We start from the raw sequence: 15,943 nt of genomic DNA on the forward strand, positions 1-15,943 counted from the left end.
TTCGTAAAAAAAAAAAAAAAAACAACCCACACACATTAAAATTTGCATGCAATGGCAATCAGCTTGTCCAGAACTTGCCTTTTCGGGGATGACATCCACAGTACGGCTTAATTTTTCTTCTTCTTTTCTTCTTGTGTTCCGGCCTTCTAAGGACCACGTTACAATTTCAATTGTTCCTCCTTAGGGGTTCTTTCCTTTTCTTCCAGTATTCTTTCATTGTTTCACTGTGTTTCTTTTTCCTGTCTTCAGTCCACTTTGTGACTGTCTTCTTTTCCTTCCTCCCTTGGAATCCTTCCTTTTGTAAGACTCTCTTCCTAAAAATCTTTCTTTCAAACTTCTCGTATGTTGTTCCTCTCCAGGTCTTTCTTGACTTCTTGAATCCAGGTGGTAGTTTATTTCTTTTCCCAAAGGTACTTGAAGATTCGTTTAGTTAGTCTATTGTCATCCACTCTGTAAATGTGTCCAAGAAATATCAATCTCGTTTTTCTTATTGTTTCTGATATGTTTTCTACGTTCTGGTAAATTTCATTGTTACTTCTTAATTTCCAAAACTCTGCAATTCTTAGAGGACCTAATATTTTCCTTATAATTCTTCTTTCTAATATTTCTATTTTATCAAGCTTTTAGTTCAGTGCTAGACATTCGCTGGCATAAAGGCATTCTGGTTTCACTACTGTGTTGTAGTGCTTTATTTTAAGTTTTCTTGATAAGCACTTTTTGTTGTAAGTATTCTTAGTTATACCGTACGCTCTTTCCATATTTTGTATCCTCTCCTCTATAGCAGATTTTTCTAAACCATTTTCTTGAATTGTCTCACCCAAATATTTGTATTTCTTTACCTTTTCTATTTGACCAATATCTGTTACTACAAACTTTGGGGCACTTTTTATATACGTCAAAAATTTTGTTTTCTCGGCAGAGATTCTCAAGCCTGTCATGTTGGCTGTCTTTTCAAGGAGATTGACTTGCATTGCTGCATCTGTAAGGCTTTCTGAAAGTATGGCAAAGTCATCTGCAAATGCTAGGCAATTTATTGCAACACCTTTGTTCTTCCCCAGCATGAGTGGCAATACTTTATATTCTTTCAGTTTTTCATTCTAAATTCTTACAATTTTCTCCATGACACAATTGAAAAGGAGTGGAGATAGACCATCGCCCTGCCTGACACCTGTATTTATTTTGAAAGGTCGAGATACTCCACCCATAAATTTTACTTTCGAGATAGTGTCTGTAAGTGTTTCACGAATTAGGTTTGCCAATTTAGTTTTAACTCCATATTCACGGATTACTTTATCTAGGGTTTCCCTATCAACGGAGTCAAAAGCTTTCTTAAAGTCAATAAATGTTACAACTATGTCTTTGGAGTTTATTAATCTGTGTCGAATTATAGATTTCAGGTTGAAAATCTGTTCGGAGCAAGATCTTCCTCCTCCAAATCCACCTTCATATTCACCCAATTGACTGTCCAGTGTCGATTTTACTCTATTTAGCAGTATTGTTGAGAATATCTTGTAAGCAACTGGCAAGAGAGATATACCTCTGTAGTTGTTGACATCTTGCTTGTTACCCTCCTTGTGTAATGGGTGTATTAGAGCCACTTTCCAATCCTCTGGGATCTTTTCTGTTTCCCAAATTTCTTCAAAGATTATTTGTAGATCTTCTATAATTTTTGGTTTAGCCCATTTTAAAGTTCAGCTGTTATGGAGTCTTCCCCACTAGCTTTGTATTTTTAAGATTTTTTAATGCTTCCTTTATTTCTTCCGCTGTTGGAGGTGAATCAGCTTCTAGATTTTCCTGAATTTCTGAAAATTCTAATTTATGATTTGGCTCAGGGCAGTTCAGCAGGTGTTCGAAGTGTTTTGCCAGAATCTCACAATTCTCGGCATTGTTAAGGCCAATATTACCATTTGCATCTCTGAAGCAAATGCTCCGGGATTGATAACCTTTTAGGTTATTCTTAAAGGTCTGATAGAAATTTCGGGAGTTATTTCTTACAAAATTATTCTCAATTTCTACTAGCTGCGATTTTTCAAAAGATCTTTTAACCTGCCTTATTATTCTTGTTGTTTCCTTTCTTTGTTATTTAAATAGCTCATAGTGTTCATTCTTCCCGGAATATTTCCATTGTTTCCACTTTTTCGTTCTTTCCATAAGTGCTTCCTCACATACGTTATTTCACCATACTTTCTTTTTAGTTTTAACTGATCCAAATACTTTCTTCGCTGCACTATTAATCTGTTTAGATAATTCTGGCCATTTGCCATGCTGAGTTATTTCTTCCTGAAAGTTTTCTATAGTTGCTTGTGTAATGTTGAGCCTATCTATGTTGTATTTCATTAATTTTCTCGGCCTTCTTTGATTCCTGTGAGGTAGAAGCTTTAGCTTAATTTTAGAGAGGTAATGATCGGAGCCAAACTCCCCACTTCTTATTACTTTAACATTCATAATTTCCTTAATACTTTTTTGAGAAACAGCTACAGGGTCCAACTGAAACTCACCTAAGATCAGATTTGGGGACACCCATCTTTTAGCCTTTCTTGGAAGTTTCTTAAAGAAGGTCGACATTAATTTTAGGTGAAAGGATTTACAGAGATTAATTAGTCTCATGCCATTTTTGTTTGTTCTTTTGTATTCCGGATATGCCCCTACTGTTTTGCTGAAAACTTTTTCTTTGCCTATCTGTGCATTAAAATCACCTAGTAGAATAAAACATCTGATTTTGGAATTTTTGACATTTCATCATCTAGAAGACTCCAGAATTCTTCAGTTTTACTTGGGTTCTTGCTATTTTCATTTATTGGTGCGGCTTAATTTTTATTTTTTGAAATCCGATTCGTGGAAGTATGTTTAATGTAATTCTGAAAAATTCAGTATCACACCAGAGGCTTCTGTGGCAAATGGTTCAGTTTTCTTATTCAAACAGCAACACCTAACCTGTATATGTATCATGAAAACATATTTCAATCACCCGTACAGAAATGATAACCACCTCGCTATAAATTTACATGGGAATAGCGTTTCCAAAATTTAACCAGACGCGAGAAAACAAACTATCCTCTGAAATCTGTGATGCACTCTGCCATATCTTGAGGTGTCTCACTTTCTTACTTCAATTCAGTATAAAACATTAAAATTAAATGATCGTTTACATCAGCCTTTATTCCTAATGAATTTACACTGCTAGTGACCATGTTATTTATGTATTTATTATGAAAACACGCTGTCCTTTCATTTCTAATTATCTTTAAGTAACAGCAATCGACAGGTATTACAAAATCAACTCTCACATCGCCTTCAAATGTCGACAAGAGCTAGCAAGTGCACATAGTTAGAAAACGATACCGAAGATGATCAATTGCATTCTGTAACAAACTTTTTTCTTATACAAACTGCATCACCTAACTTAACCGTATATAAACCATGAAAACATATCAAGGCCAGTAGAGAAGTGAAAACCTTCTCGCTATAAATTTACACTGGAATAGCCTTTCTGAAATTTAACCGGACACAATGATTACAGACGATTTGGTGGCTTCAGTTGAAGCGAAGATTCGTGAGAACAGGTGCTTCACTATAACAGATCTCTCAAACAAATTTCCTGACGTGTCAAGATCAGTGCTTTACAACATTGTTTATGAGCACCTAAAATTTAGGAAACTGTGCTCTCGTTGGGTCCTGAAACTCCTAACAGAGGACCACAAAAACTAAAAGTCTGAGTGTGCAATGAAGTTCTTGACTCGTTATGACGAAGAAGGTGATGGCTTCTTGAGTCGATCGTAACTGGAGACAAAACATGGGTTTCACATATCATGCCCGAATCGAAGCAACAGAGCATGGAATGGAGACACACACACTCACCTGTAAAGGTGAAGGTAAAACAGACTCTGTCCCAGCGCAAAATCACGGCGAGAGTGTTTTGTTGGTCGACTTCATGCAACGAGGAACCACTATCAATGCATCAGCATACTGCCAAAACCTGAGAAAGCTACGCAGAGTGATTCAAAACAAAAGACGTGGCGTGCTGACAAAGGGAATTGTCCTTCTCCATGACAATGCAAGACCTCACACTGCAAGTCAGGCCCATGATTTACTGGACAGTTTTGGCTGGGAAGTTTTAGACCACCCACCCTAGAGTCCTAATCTTGCACCGAGCAATTACCATCTGTTCCTCCACCTCAAACATCACCTCAGTGGCAATCATTACAATGATGACAACGACGTGAAAACGGCACCGAATTCTTGGTTATCGGAGCAGGCAGCAAGTTTCTATGAAGAGGGTATTTTAAAATTGGTTACGAGGTATGATAAGGGTTTGAACAACCTTGGCAACTATGTCGAAAAATAGAGTGAAGTATGTACTTTCTGAAAATAATTTACTGTTTTGAAATAACCTTTTGTTGTGTACTCATTTTCAAACGGATCTTACTTAAAAAAACACTCCTCGTATTGTGGAAACATATTCTCTTTCATTTTGATTTTTCTTTATGGAACAGCTGTCTACAGATATTACTAATCGACTCCGACGCCCTCTTCGAATGTCAACGAGAAAGCTCGCTAGTGGACATAGTGAGGAAACTGTACCGAAGATGACTAATCGCATTCAATATAATTGCTGGGGTGCATAAATAACTGTAACTGAAAAATGTCTGCACGCTTAATCGCTCGTAATAATGGATGCATCACTAAAAGGGCTCCCGCTGTAACTGACGGACAACACACAGTTTAATATAGGAATTTTAAAGGGACAGAAAAAACTTATAATGGGGTTCTTGTTATGTGCCATACTCGCTATAGCGGACTTCTACTGTATATAACATCACCTACCTTTGTTCAGCAATATATCTCATCATTCACAACTTAAAATACTGTATTTCCTGGTATATTTGTCACCACAGCATACGTTAAAAATTAAATAATTGAAAAAGAGGTTCAACCTATTCAATACATAAAAGAAAGAAATGTAGTGATTACAGTCTTATTTAATAGTAACTATAAATGGTTGTGTTCTGATTCAACACTTTCAATGTAGCCACCAGTAGCCATTAGTAATATTAAATGAGGAATCAACCAACGCAGCCTCTACACTTCTTCATCTCAACAACTTAGACTCTAACATTAAATTCACCCTTGAATCAGAACACAACCAAACTCTTAATTTTCTAGACCTAACTATTACTAGACATCCTTCTTCTTTATCTTACAAAATTTTCAGAAAACCAACCCAAACAGCAACCACAATAAGACAAGATTCTTCGCATCCCCAAGCTCATAAACGTGCTACTTATAATGGCTTAATTTTTCGTGCCTTCAACACCCCTATGTCCAAAAAAGATTTAAATAACGAATTAAACACCATCCGCAACATTGCTAAATTCAATGGCTTTAACAACTCCTTCATAAACCGCATCATCAACAAATTCAAACACCGTCCAAAAACCACTTTATCTAAAGACACAATAAAACCAACTGCTTTTTCCACCTTCACTTTCACTCAGGATGCTTATAAAATAACTAATATTTTTTAAAAACATAACATGAAAATTTCTTTTAGAACTAACAATAGAAATCTTGATATCTTACACAACTCTAAATCTCTAAATAAGTCTAATGCCTTTTCTAAATCTGGTGTATACAGATTCAAATGCAACAACTGCAATTCCTCCTACGTCGGACAAACTGGCCGCAACTTCAATATCAGGTACTCTGAACATGTCGACGCCATTAAATACAACAGATTCTCTGCCATAGGACAGCACATACAAGACTCCAAGCATAGTTTCACCAGTATTGACAATGACATGAATATACTTAAAATCATTAACAAAGGCCCCCTCTTAAACATTACTGAAAATTGCTTTATCCACCTTGACCAGTACTTCAACCCTAATTTCAATTTAAATGACATTTCTGAAAAACCCAATATCCTTTTTGACTTCTTAATTCTTCTTCTCAAAAATTCCAAATTCCAAAACCCCAATTCTATTTTCCATGCCTTACAAAGTTCCCACCCACATTTTCTACCTCCAATAACCCACCCTCCTAACCCACCCTAAACTACCCCTCCTTCATTTCCCTATCTTATCCTTCCTCAATACCATCTAACTTCAATTTCCTTTATTCTTTCTCTTATTTCACTATCACTCTTCCTCTGTTAATTTATTCTACCTTCTCTATAAAAATAAAAAAATAAAAAAATAAAAAAACCCTCGACCTTCATTTCGGTTCTCCTCTTTCAAATTTTAACTCTTGTCTTGCGCCAACTTCGACTACTTCAATCATGACCTAAAATTTTTTCAATTTAAAAAATAGCGCACTGTGCATATAAGTTTTCATTTGTTTTCCGATATTGCGCTTTTTACTATATTTTTTTCTCTCTTTACAATTGTTTTTTCAAGTAAACTGTTTTCCAAGAACTTAGCAGGAGCACAAGTACTCATTCAATTATACTGATTTGCGTTGTATATTTCTATATATACGTACTTAACTTCCCGCAACCGAGACAAATACTGGACCTTCAGGATATTCTCCATTCTACTTTGGCGTTCGAGACCGCAGCGCATGACCTTGAATGTGCCACGCTAATCACCGGGAGCTGGCGGTTTGCTTCTACAAATCTATTCGTCTGCGACTTCAAGTTATCTATGATCTTCATATATTATTTGATAGTGTTGTGACTTTGTGCCTGACAGTGTGGAAACTAACCCATTTGACCGTTCTCCAATATTCATAAACATTGTGAGACTTCGCGTATCATTGCGTGTGCCATACTACCATTCTTAATATTACGTACTGTTTTCTTTTAAGTGACTCACAATTTCTACCCCCATCGTTAATTTATGTTTCCGATCCAGAGTTTCACTTAATCTTTTTCTTTTTCATATGCATTGTTTTACATGTTTTTACGGCTGACGATGACCTGGACTAGGGTCGAAACCGGTCCCATTTATAGTTACTATTAAATAAGAATGTAATCACTACATTTCTTTCTTTTATGTATTGAATAGCTTGAACCTCTTTTTCAATTATTTAATTTTTAACGTTAATACTTTCAATACGGAACAATGAAATTTTTATCTTTATACCACAGCATAATCAATGCAATGTATTTTCCAAGTCCTAAAATCAGCACAAAGTTTGACGGCATACTTGTTGCTTACTTTTTTTCTAAGAAAATATTATGCTGTAGAATCCTCAGTCGATATTTTTAAAGTACCAGTATCACAAGTCACTGGGAAATACCAGTGCGTGCAATCAGCTGCTGCGACCACCAGTTGCGATCATGGTAAAAAGGATGCGAAGCTATTGCGATTTGTGGAATAGCATGCCAGTGAGCAGTGGCAGAACAGTATCTAGTCAGCTAGTGCATGTGATATTTTACCCGAGAGATTAGTGACGCTTTGGTAATGTGGGAAAATATAAAAATTGCACAGCAGGATTGAGACTGATCAAGACCGGAAGATATTTTAAAAATCAAACAAAAACAGGTGTGCAGTTACAGGCCCTAAAACAGATGATTTTTTGCACATAGAGCAAGCAGATTTTGATTATGTTCAGCAAGTGCACAATGATGGTTACAGTGTTAACAACGATATGGTGTAAAGAGACGTGAAGTGGCTTGGCACAATGCCATTTAAGGAAAGTTGAGTCTGAGCCAGTGGATGCACGTGGTGCTATGTTATCTGTTGAAGACAACTATACAGAAATTGCCATCGGATTACACGGAGAAAGTTGTTGCCTTCCAACACTTTGTGCAACGCCAATACCAGGAAATCAGAAATCAACAAAGCTGGTTTAGTCTGATATGCCTCACAGTAGAACAACTGCATAACGAGGTGCTTTGAGCATTCCATTAAAATACACAGGTAATGAACGAGAAACAACATTCTACAGTAATGCTTGCCATTTCTGCAGATGGAAGAAAGCTGCCACCATACATTCTTTTTAAAAGGAAAATTGCCAAAAAGCATTAAATTCCATCTAAGCGAACAGATGTGTGCAACCCAAGGGATGGATGGATCTATGTGATGGTGGACTAGGTGAGGATAATGTGGGACAGATGACCAGAAGCACTGCCGAAACTGCCAACTATGCTTCTCTTGGACAGTTTCAGAGTTCATCTCTTGACCAAAGTAAAGTATCTTTTTGATGAAAGGAAGACAAAGCACACGATTCCCTGTGATGTGACATCCATTCTGGAGCCCTTGGACATGAGTGTTAATAAGCCATTTAAAGACCATCTTTGTCTGTTTTATAACAAATGGATGATTAGTGCAAATCACAAATTGATGCCTGGGCAAGAAGATTAGATTGTCGTCACTGGAACTAGTGCTCCAGGGTGATTAGTTGAAAACTTATTCCTCTTTAAACAATGGTGAAGAGTTTCAAAAAGATAGGGATTTCCCAATGCTCTGGATGGGAGTGAGCATGACTCACTGAGGCAGGGCAGTAGCAAAGATGGCAATATCTCACAGCATTCAAGCAACGGGGAAGAGAGTGCGTGTGACTTACAAGATTCAGTTGTCAGCAGCTGAGGGATGTAAGTTTCCACAGAGATGTATTCTACTGCGATTTCTCGAATTTTAACCAATGACATACAGTACAAAATTACTAGTACAAATCTGTAAGTCACTTGCTACTTTCTTTCAGATCAGCAAAAATGCAATTCAAGATCAATGTTTCCTAAAGTGATTTTACTGATGAAATCTGACATGATTTATGGGTTCTGGTGTTCCTATAAATAGTTTTGTGATTAGAGTAGAACCTTGATAATTCGAAATCAGTCAATTCAAAATCCCACCTAAATAGAGGAAGCTTTCGTTTCCGGAAACATGAAATACAGTTTTGCATGCTATTTAAATTGTTTAATTTGAAATACGGATAATTCGTAATTCGAAGTACAATGTTGGCCCCATTACCGAAATTCAGACGTTTAATTCGAAACTGCCTTTACATTTTAAAACAACAGTATTATACAGATTAATTTCAACTCAAAATTTATCCGCGTCATAATAGAACGCGTTCCGGAACGTGGAGGGGTAGCTTTCCGCACGTACACATACTTCGGTGGGTTTAGAGTGCACTTCATGATTGCTAAGTTGAATGAAATCGGAATTCCTTTGTATTCAACCTTCTAAGGAACGACGTAATATCACGCAACAGGCAATGTGCGGAAAAACAGAATCCGTGAACCCTAGCAATGCCGACAGTTGACGAAAAAACGTGGCTCATATAATAAATTCGTAGGCACCGAACAATATTGCCATTGCCGATGAAACTGCATTGCGAGCCCAAACGGTCTTATGGGTTTAAAGGAGAAAGTTCCAGTCGGGGAATCGTACAATGGTGGGGGATGGGAGTCATTGTAGTGCGTTGCAATGCACGTGGAAGCGAGAAACTTTATCCCCTCGTCATAGGAAAGTTCGAAATGCCACAATGTTTTAAGGGCGTCTGGCACTTTCCATGCCAGTACAAAGCATCTAAAAATGCAAACAGAATATAAATCCAAGAAATAATGCATTTGCACAGGGGAACCAACATAATTTATCCTCGTCTTTGAATTGTGAGATTTTTTTCTTTTGTTGCGTGAGGGTATGTTTGTCAGTGATTTATCCAAGTGCATTATTTGAACATTGTAAATGCACCTTGTTGGATACATTTCGGAAATAGTTTTTTCCATGGTATTTGAAAGGTATAACCTGTAAATCAAGGTTAAATGCTTGCAGTAATGGGCCTTAGAATATTTTGTAACGTGGCAAGGGTTGGTAATTCTGAATTGCGAATTGGCGGTTAATTCGAAATCACATAATTCGAAGTTTATTTTTTAGTCCCAACGACTTTGAATTAACGAGGTTTTACTGTAATTAGTTGATTAATATGCAAGTGTTCTTTGGAATTTTTGTGCATTTCTAATTCTTTGACAGATTTTTCTAAAATTTTATTGAAGAGATCTGATATGATGTATGGCTTCTGATATTCCTATAGAGTTTTGTGGTTAATTATATACCGTATTTAAGTGAATAATCCCCACACCCTAATTTTTGGAAGGCTCATTTTGAAAAAATAAAATGAATTAAAATTTCTTCCAACAAAGCGTAACTTAAGCAAAAACATTTCATATCACTTGGCAAGGTCCATGTGGTCTTTACGCAAATACGAATGTAAATTTACGGATACACCATACTTAATCGAAAATTCGAAATTCCCATGGAGGGAATTAGATATTTTTCACCAATAGAGCATGTCAAAAATGTCAAAAACATATCAGATGTAAGGCTTTCAGGCGTTTGCTCTATTAACCAGCGTTTCCATCGTGGAGATTTATGTCCCGTGTGCAGTTATCAGACTGTGCCTCTTGTAAGGGCTTTTGATAAGTTCACCTGCATACACCCCAGCGTCAGTGGGAAGGGTCTAACACATCCCACTCTAATGAGTCTAGTGTCAGACCTAGGACCAAACGCTGGTTGATAGAGCAAACGCCCGAAAGCCTTATATCCGATATGTTTTTGACATTTTTTACACCATACTTACTCGTGTACAGACCCCCCTGGCTTTTTGAAACGAAGGAAATGAAAAAAAATAAAACTTGCATTCAAGACCCCTCCCAACGTAATTTGTCAGAGAAGAACGATTCCGCTTCGGAGTGGGTACAAGTCTTATGGCAGCTCTGATGACATTGCACAAATTTGTGAATAGTTTCGCCCGTACTAAAGTATGCAATGAAAAGGCATCTAAGTCATGCGGTACATCTGCGTTTCGTAGTTAAGAAATGTCCGTCTCCGTATCGCAGGCCTCCTGCAGCTCTGATGACGTCGCACAAATAGCTGAATAGCTTTGTGTCCGACCCACACACTGCGCCGACCCACACACTGCGAGCATGCATCAATCATTATCATTATCAATCATTATGACGCTCAATCAAATGCGTGGATGACCGTCACCCTATTTAAAGACTGGTTCTTTCATTTTGTGCCAAAAGTCAAAGAAAGCTGGGTCTACCAGAAGACAGCAAAACCATCCTTCTGGACAACTGTAAAGCACATCCACCAGAAGCTGAGTTAGTTTCTGGAAATATATTTGCTACACTTCTGTCACCTAATGTTACGTCCTGATTCAGCCAATGGATCAAGCAGTAATCCAGAACTTCAAATGTTTTTATAGGAGTTCTTTCGTTCACAGCCTGTTAAATGCTGAGTGTGATGTAACTGAACTCCAAAAAAAGTTTAACGTACAAGATGCCGTTTATGCTGTCGCACTGTCCTGGTCTCAAGTAAAAATAGTTACTTTACAACGGTGCTGGGGAAAAATTTGGCAAACTGCGGATCCTACATTTGATTCAACACCACAGACTGTTGTGGAGGAACAACATCCCGAATCAGTGCCTGAAGTCTTGGATGTTGTAAGAAGTGTAAAAAACAACAATCCTTTGGATAACAAATCTGAAGAGGAATTCACAACTTTATTTTCCACCTTGTCGATACACTAAATTGCTTAAGGCAACTTACTGGTTAAAAGTGGTACATGTTTTGTATATTATCAACATCTTCAGCCACATAACACTGTTTAGATGAAACATACATATATTTGACAAAGTATCAATGTTTTAGAGGAAGTGTCCACCTTGTCGATACACTAAAAAATACTTAGTTGTGAACCCGTTTAAGTGCGATACGGACCATGAAGCTGATTTTATGTAATCTGAAGAGGAACTCACGGAGTGGATTAAAATGGATAACAATAAACCTACCGAGCAGGAGCTATCCGATGAGGACCTTATCCAAAGTGTATTAAACCCTCAACCTATACACAATCCTGAAGAGAGTGACTCAGATGAGGAAACCAAAGAAAAGGAGAGAATCAGCTGGACACTTCTGCTGAGTGTAATACTAATTATAATTCCACAGAACTTACATATCAAAAATAACTTTTATGCCAAGCGGCAACAATCTCTAAAACAAAAAGATATTTGAGATATTTTTAAGTCACACTAAAATACTGTATAGTACATGTATGTAAACTGAATGTGTTGAATGAACATTTGGTGCTGCCCTAATTTAAACTAATGATTCTGCTGATCAACATTTTACTGCAAAACACCATGTTACAGCTGTTTTCGCTGTACACCTTAACCTATATCGTAGTAAGAGGTACCGCCCGATAGTCTGGCATTTTTAGTAATCCGGCACCGGGCCGGTCCCGAACGTGCCGGACTATCAGACTTCTACTGTAACTGCCAACTCATAATTCAGGAATGCCAACCCTCACCGCGTCACAAAATATTCTAATAACGGTCATTACTGCATGCAAATAACATTGATTCACAGTTTAAAACTTTCAAATACCATGAAAAAAACTATTTTCAAAATGTATCCAATAAGGTGCATTTACGTTAGCCAAATAATGCACTTTGATAAATCACTGGCAAACCCACTATCTCCCGGATGCAAGCTCAAAGCCGCGCACCCCTGACCGCATAGCCAACTCTGCTGGTAGACTGTAGACTGACTGCCACCGAGCGCTTACGGTAAAAGTGAAAGTGTTTGGGGTGGGCGAGCACGTGGTGAGAAGGTCGGTTGCCAAGTCACGGCGACCACAAGTGTGCTGATGTCTGATTTCAGACTTGTTCCATACTTAGCAATAATTTTACTGGGCTCATAAACTACAGCATTCTTTTAGGAAAGTTTTTAAACACATTTATATTATAAAACAAATCTCCAATATCACATGAAATACATAAGAGAACAATACAGTACACGTATGTCCATTTGTTATTTTCAAACAAACACTGTCTGAAGACGTGGCTGAATCCAGTGCCAACCCTTAAAACTAAAATACAGTAAAAATAACTTACTCCCCAGATGTGTGACGTATCGCACCGTGAAATGAAAGGAATAAGACCCGCACCCAATTTTAAGAAGTGGTATTTAAAAAAAGTGCAGAAGGTATTCGGGATTATACAGTATATGGAAGAACTTTCATGCCTAGGACCACCGGTAATTTCACCAAAGAACTTGTTTTGTGAAACATGTACACTACTTTTCAAACACATGATAACTATCCATGCCATTTGAAATCTAAAAGTACATGATTGGTATAAACGCTTAATTGCATCAAAGGGTAATGCAAGATGCTCTCTCTATTTTAACATGACAATCGAGTTGTATGGGCTAAATGTTACTACATATGTTTTTTGGTTGAACATACCCTAACCCTCTATTATTTGCAGTAGACTATGCTACAATGGACAGCTGCAGTCTAAGGTGGTGTTGGTGGTTCTTACTTTCACCTAAATAAATGTCTGCACTACATTATATAAGCAAGAAAAATAAGCAACATAGTAAATAATCGGTGCAGGCACGTAATGAGTAGTAACAAAAAAGAAACTCAGCACATGCATTTGGAATTTGCCTCATGCTTACTGTTAAAAGGTTGTGGATAACTGTTTCTATTTCATAATTTTGTAACAAAATATATTCCCATAGCGAGTCTCCAATTACAACCTTTTTTTTCTCTTAATGTTTGCAGCAGACATGGAGATTTTATTTTTAAAAAGTTTGATTTTGTGAACTCCGTAATAATCAATACTGGTTCCGTATCATATTATATGTGAAAAAGAAAAGAAAACATAGAAATTGTGGAAAATCTACAATAGTTAGCATCTCTGTCTATGTAAAAACACAAGTGCACAAGGATGTGAATACTCTTTGTCCTTTTTAAGTTTTCCCAATTGTCCTCTCCTCTTCCTCTTCATTCCTCTTGTGATGCTGATCTGTCATTGTGTGTGTTCTATTACAAATTCCTGTTCATGTTGATATTTTATACACAAGTTGATATACCACTTTCTTACAGCTCCTGAAGTTTATTTTCCACAGTTCAAGATGCAACTGTATAACAGTATGTTCTACTAACCAACACAATTCATAATATACAGCCCTTCTCTTCTCCAAGGTAAATAAATTTGTAACCAGAACATTTTTGCTACCTCAAGATACAATATGACAGAGACTTACCTATGTCTGACTCAATGGTGTAATTGGGAGTGATCCTCAAGCTGTAGTATTTGACTGTACCGTAGAGAACACCTATATATACAGCCCACGTAATGATTTTGCTTATAATGTTGGACAAGCCTCCATTTCCTGTAAATATATAAATAAAATAATAATAATAATAATAATAATAATAATAATAATAATAATAATAATAATAATAATAATAATAATAATAATAATAATAATCAGTAAAAAATTTAACAAGATGTTATTAGCAAGCAACAGTATTTCCAAAGGGATGGATAGACTCTTGCATAATGCAGGGTACAATTCAAAGGAAAGTCTATACTATGGCAGGTTATTGGGGTCCTTAAAACTTAAATCACTACACAGAGACGTGGCAGGTTTTAAACTCTACTAAATTCACTGAACTACTATTTACAGATAAATCACAAGTTCACTAACGCTTGAGTTTTCCATTTGACACAGTTTCTCTTCAATCACACACATGCACTTACTCGAGCAACTACACTGCATACCAGTCCATCCAAATAGCTCCCCACAGTACAGCGTCATTCCAGAACCGTTCACAGTTAGTTCAGCTTCTAACTTTGCGTGGCTGCCTGATGGATTATCACAATGCATGACTTGTCATGGATTCGCGTCTGTCTCAAACGGCTTACTCACGAATGACACGCAACGCTCTCACTTGAGATAGACTCCAGACTGACTGGCATACACCACTTGTGCTCTCATAAAGGCCCATAGAAGATTCATTGGTCCCCATTCTGTGTGCCTGGTCCATTGTTAATCAGCTTCCAGCTTCTTCTAAGAGCTTCCTCATAGTGGGCTTAAACAATTCACCAGCGATATTGATAGCTCGATGCTGGCCCTGTCCACAGAGTCGCAACTGCACCACAACTATTATCTCTCGCTGGCATCGTCGGCCAGCACTCTGCCTGGATTGTCAATATATCTGCCAATTTTTTAAAAATAATTTTATGAAAGATTTCAGAAATGTCATGCAAGTCCAAATGAATATTGCTTTATATGTTTTGATTATCACCCCAATCTTCACATATAGCCTGAAAACTACCACATTAATGAGAAAGGAAAGCTTGAAACTCCCAAGCAGCCGAAATAAAGTTTCTGTGCATCATGATCCAGAAGACTAGGAAAGACAAAATTAGGAATAAAAAAGAGGTGGGAATAGAAAACACTACAAAGGATCCAAAAGGAAAGACTAAAGTGGTTTAGCCATGTAAAAATGGTAAGTGTCAACAAGATGGCAAGGAAGGGAATATGAAAAAGAAAGAAAAAAAAAAAAATCAGTGAGGAGATCTGGAGAAAAATGGACTGGACTGATTTTGTGAAGGATGTAGTAGAGAAAGACATCAGGAGAGGGTTTGTGAAAGAAAAATGGTTCATGGACAGAGATGGTGAGGCGTTCACACTCCAGGCAACTGGAAATAGTCAACGATGATGTTACGAGGCGAATGACAAAGACCAGAAATTAGAATGGAGGATAAGAACATATACAAATAACACAACTTGTCAGGAATAAATCAGAATGAAATGCTCAGAACAATAGATTAATAATTCAAGCAACATAAAACAAGGGATTATTACAAGACGTTTAAACAGTATCAGTCTAAGTTTACTCCACCAACACTTGTGCATGCCACATAACAACCAAGACAATGCAAATATCTTGGCAGTCTACTTCAGAAAATTACTCAACTGCAAAGACCCAAGAGAATATCTGGAGTTTGACCCTAAACCAAAAATCAAAACACCACTAGAAAAGGTTATACCACCAACATATGAGGAAGTGATCAAAGCCATTAACTTGCTCAAGAACTATAATGCAGCAGGAGAAAATCAGTTGGTTGCAGAATTATGGAAGAATGCCAATGATCACTCTCTCCGAAACTTGCATAAACGTATTAATGACA

The 15,943-nt window shown here is 37.2% G+C and overlaps 1 protein-coding gene across 3 annotated transcripts in view; it reads right to left on the bottom strand.

The window, feature by feature from the left end:
* LOC136879002 (lipase maturation factor 2) overlaps nucleotides 1–15,943 on the bottom strand; it is a 105,242-nt gene that overhangs the window by 27,848 nt on the left and 61,451 nt on the right. For all 3 annotated transcript variants that reach the window (XM_067152685.2, XM_067152684.2, XM_068228922.1), the window contains exon 7: nucleotides 14,007–14,135. In XM_067152685.2, coding sequence (XP_067008786.1) covers nucleotides 14,007–14,135 — 129 coding nt within the window. The remainder of the gene's footprint in view (nucleotides 1–14,006; nucleotides 14,136–15,943) is intronic.

The sequence above is a fragment of the Anabrus simplex genome, chromosome 8 (genome assembly GCF_040414725.1).
Source record: "Anabrus simplex isolate iqAnaSimp1 chromosome 8, ASM4041472v1, whole genome shotgun sequence".
NCBI lineage: Eukaryota > Metazoa > Arthropoda > Insecta > Orthoptera > Tettigoniidae > Anabrus > Anabrus simplex.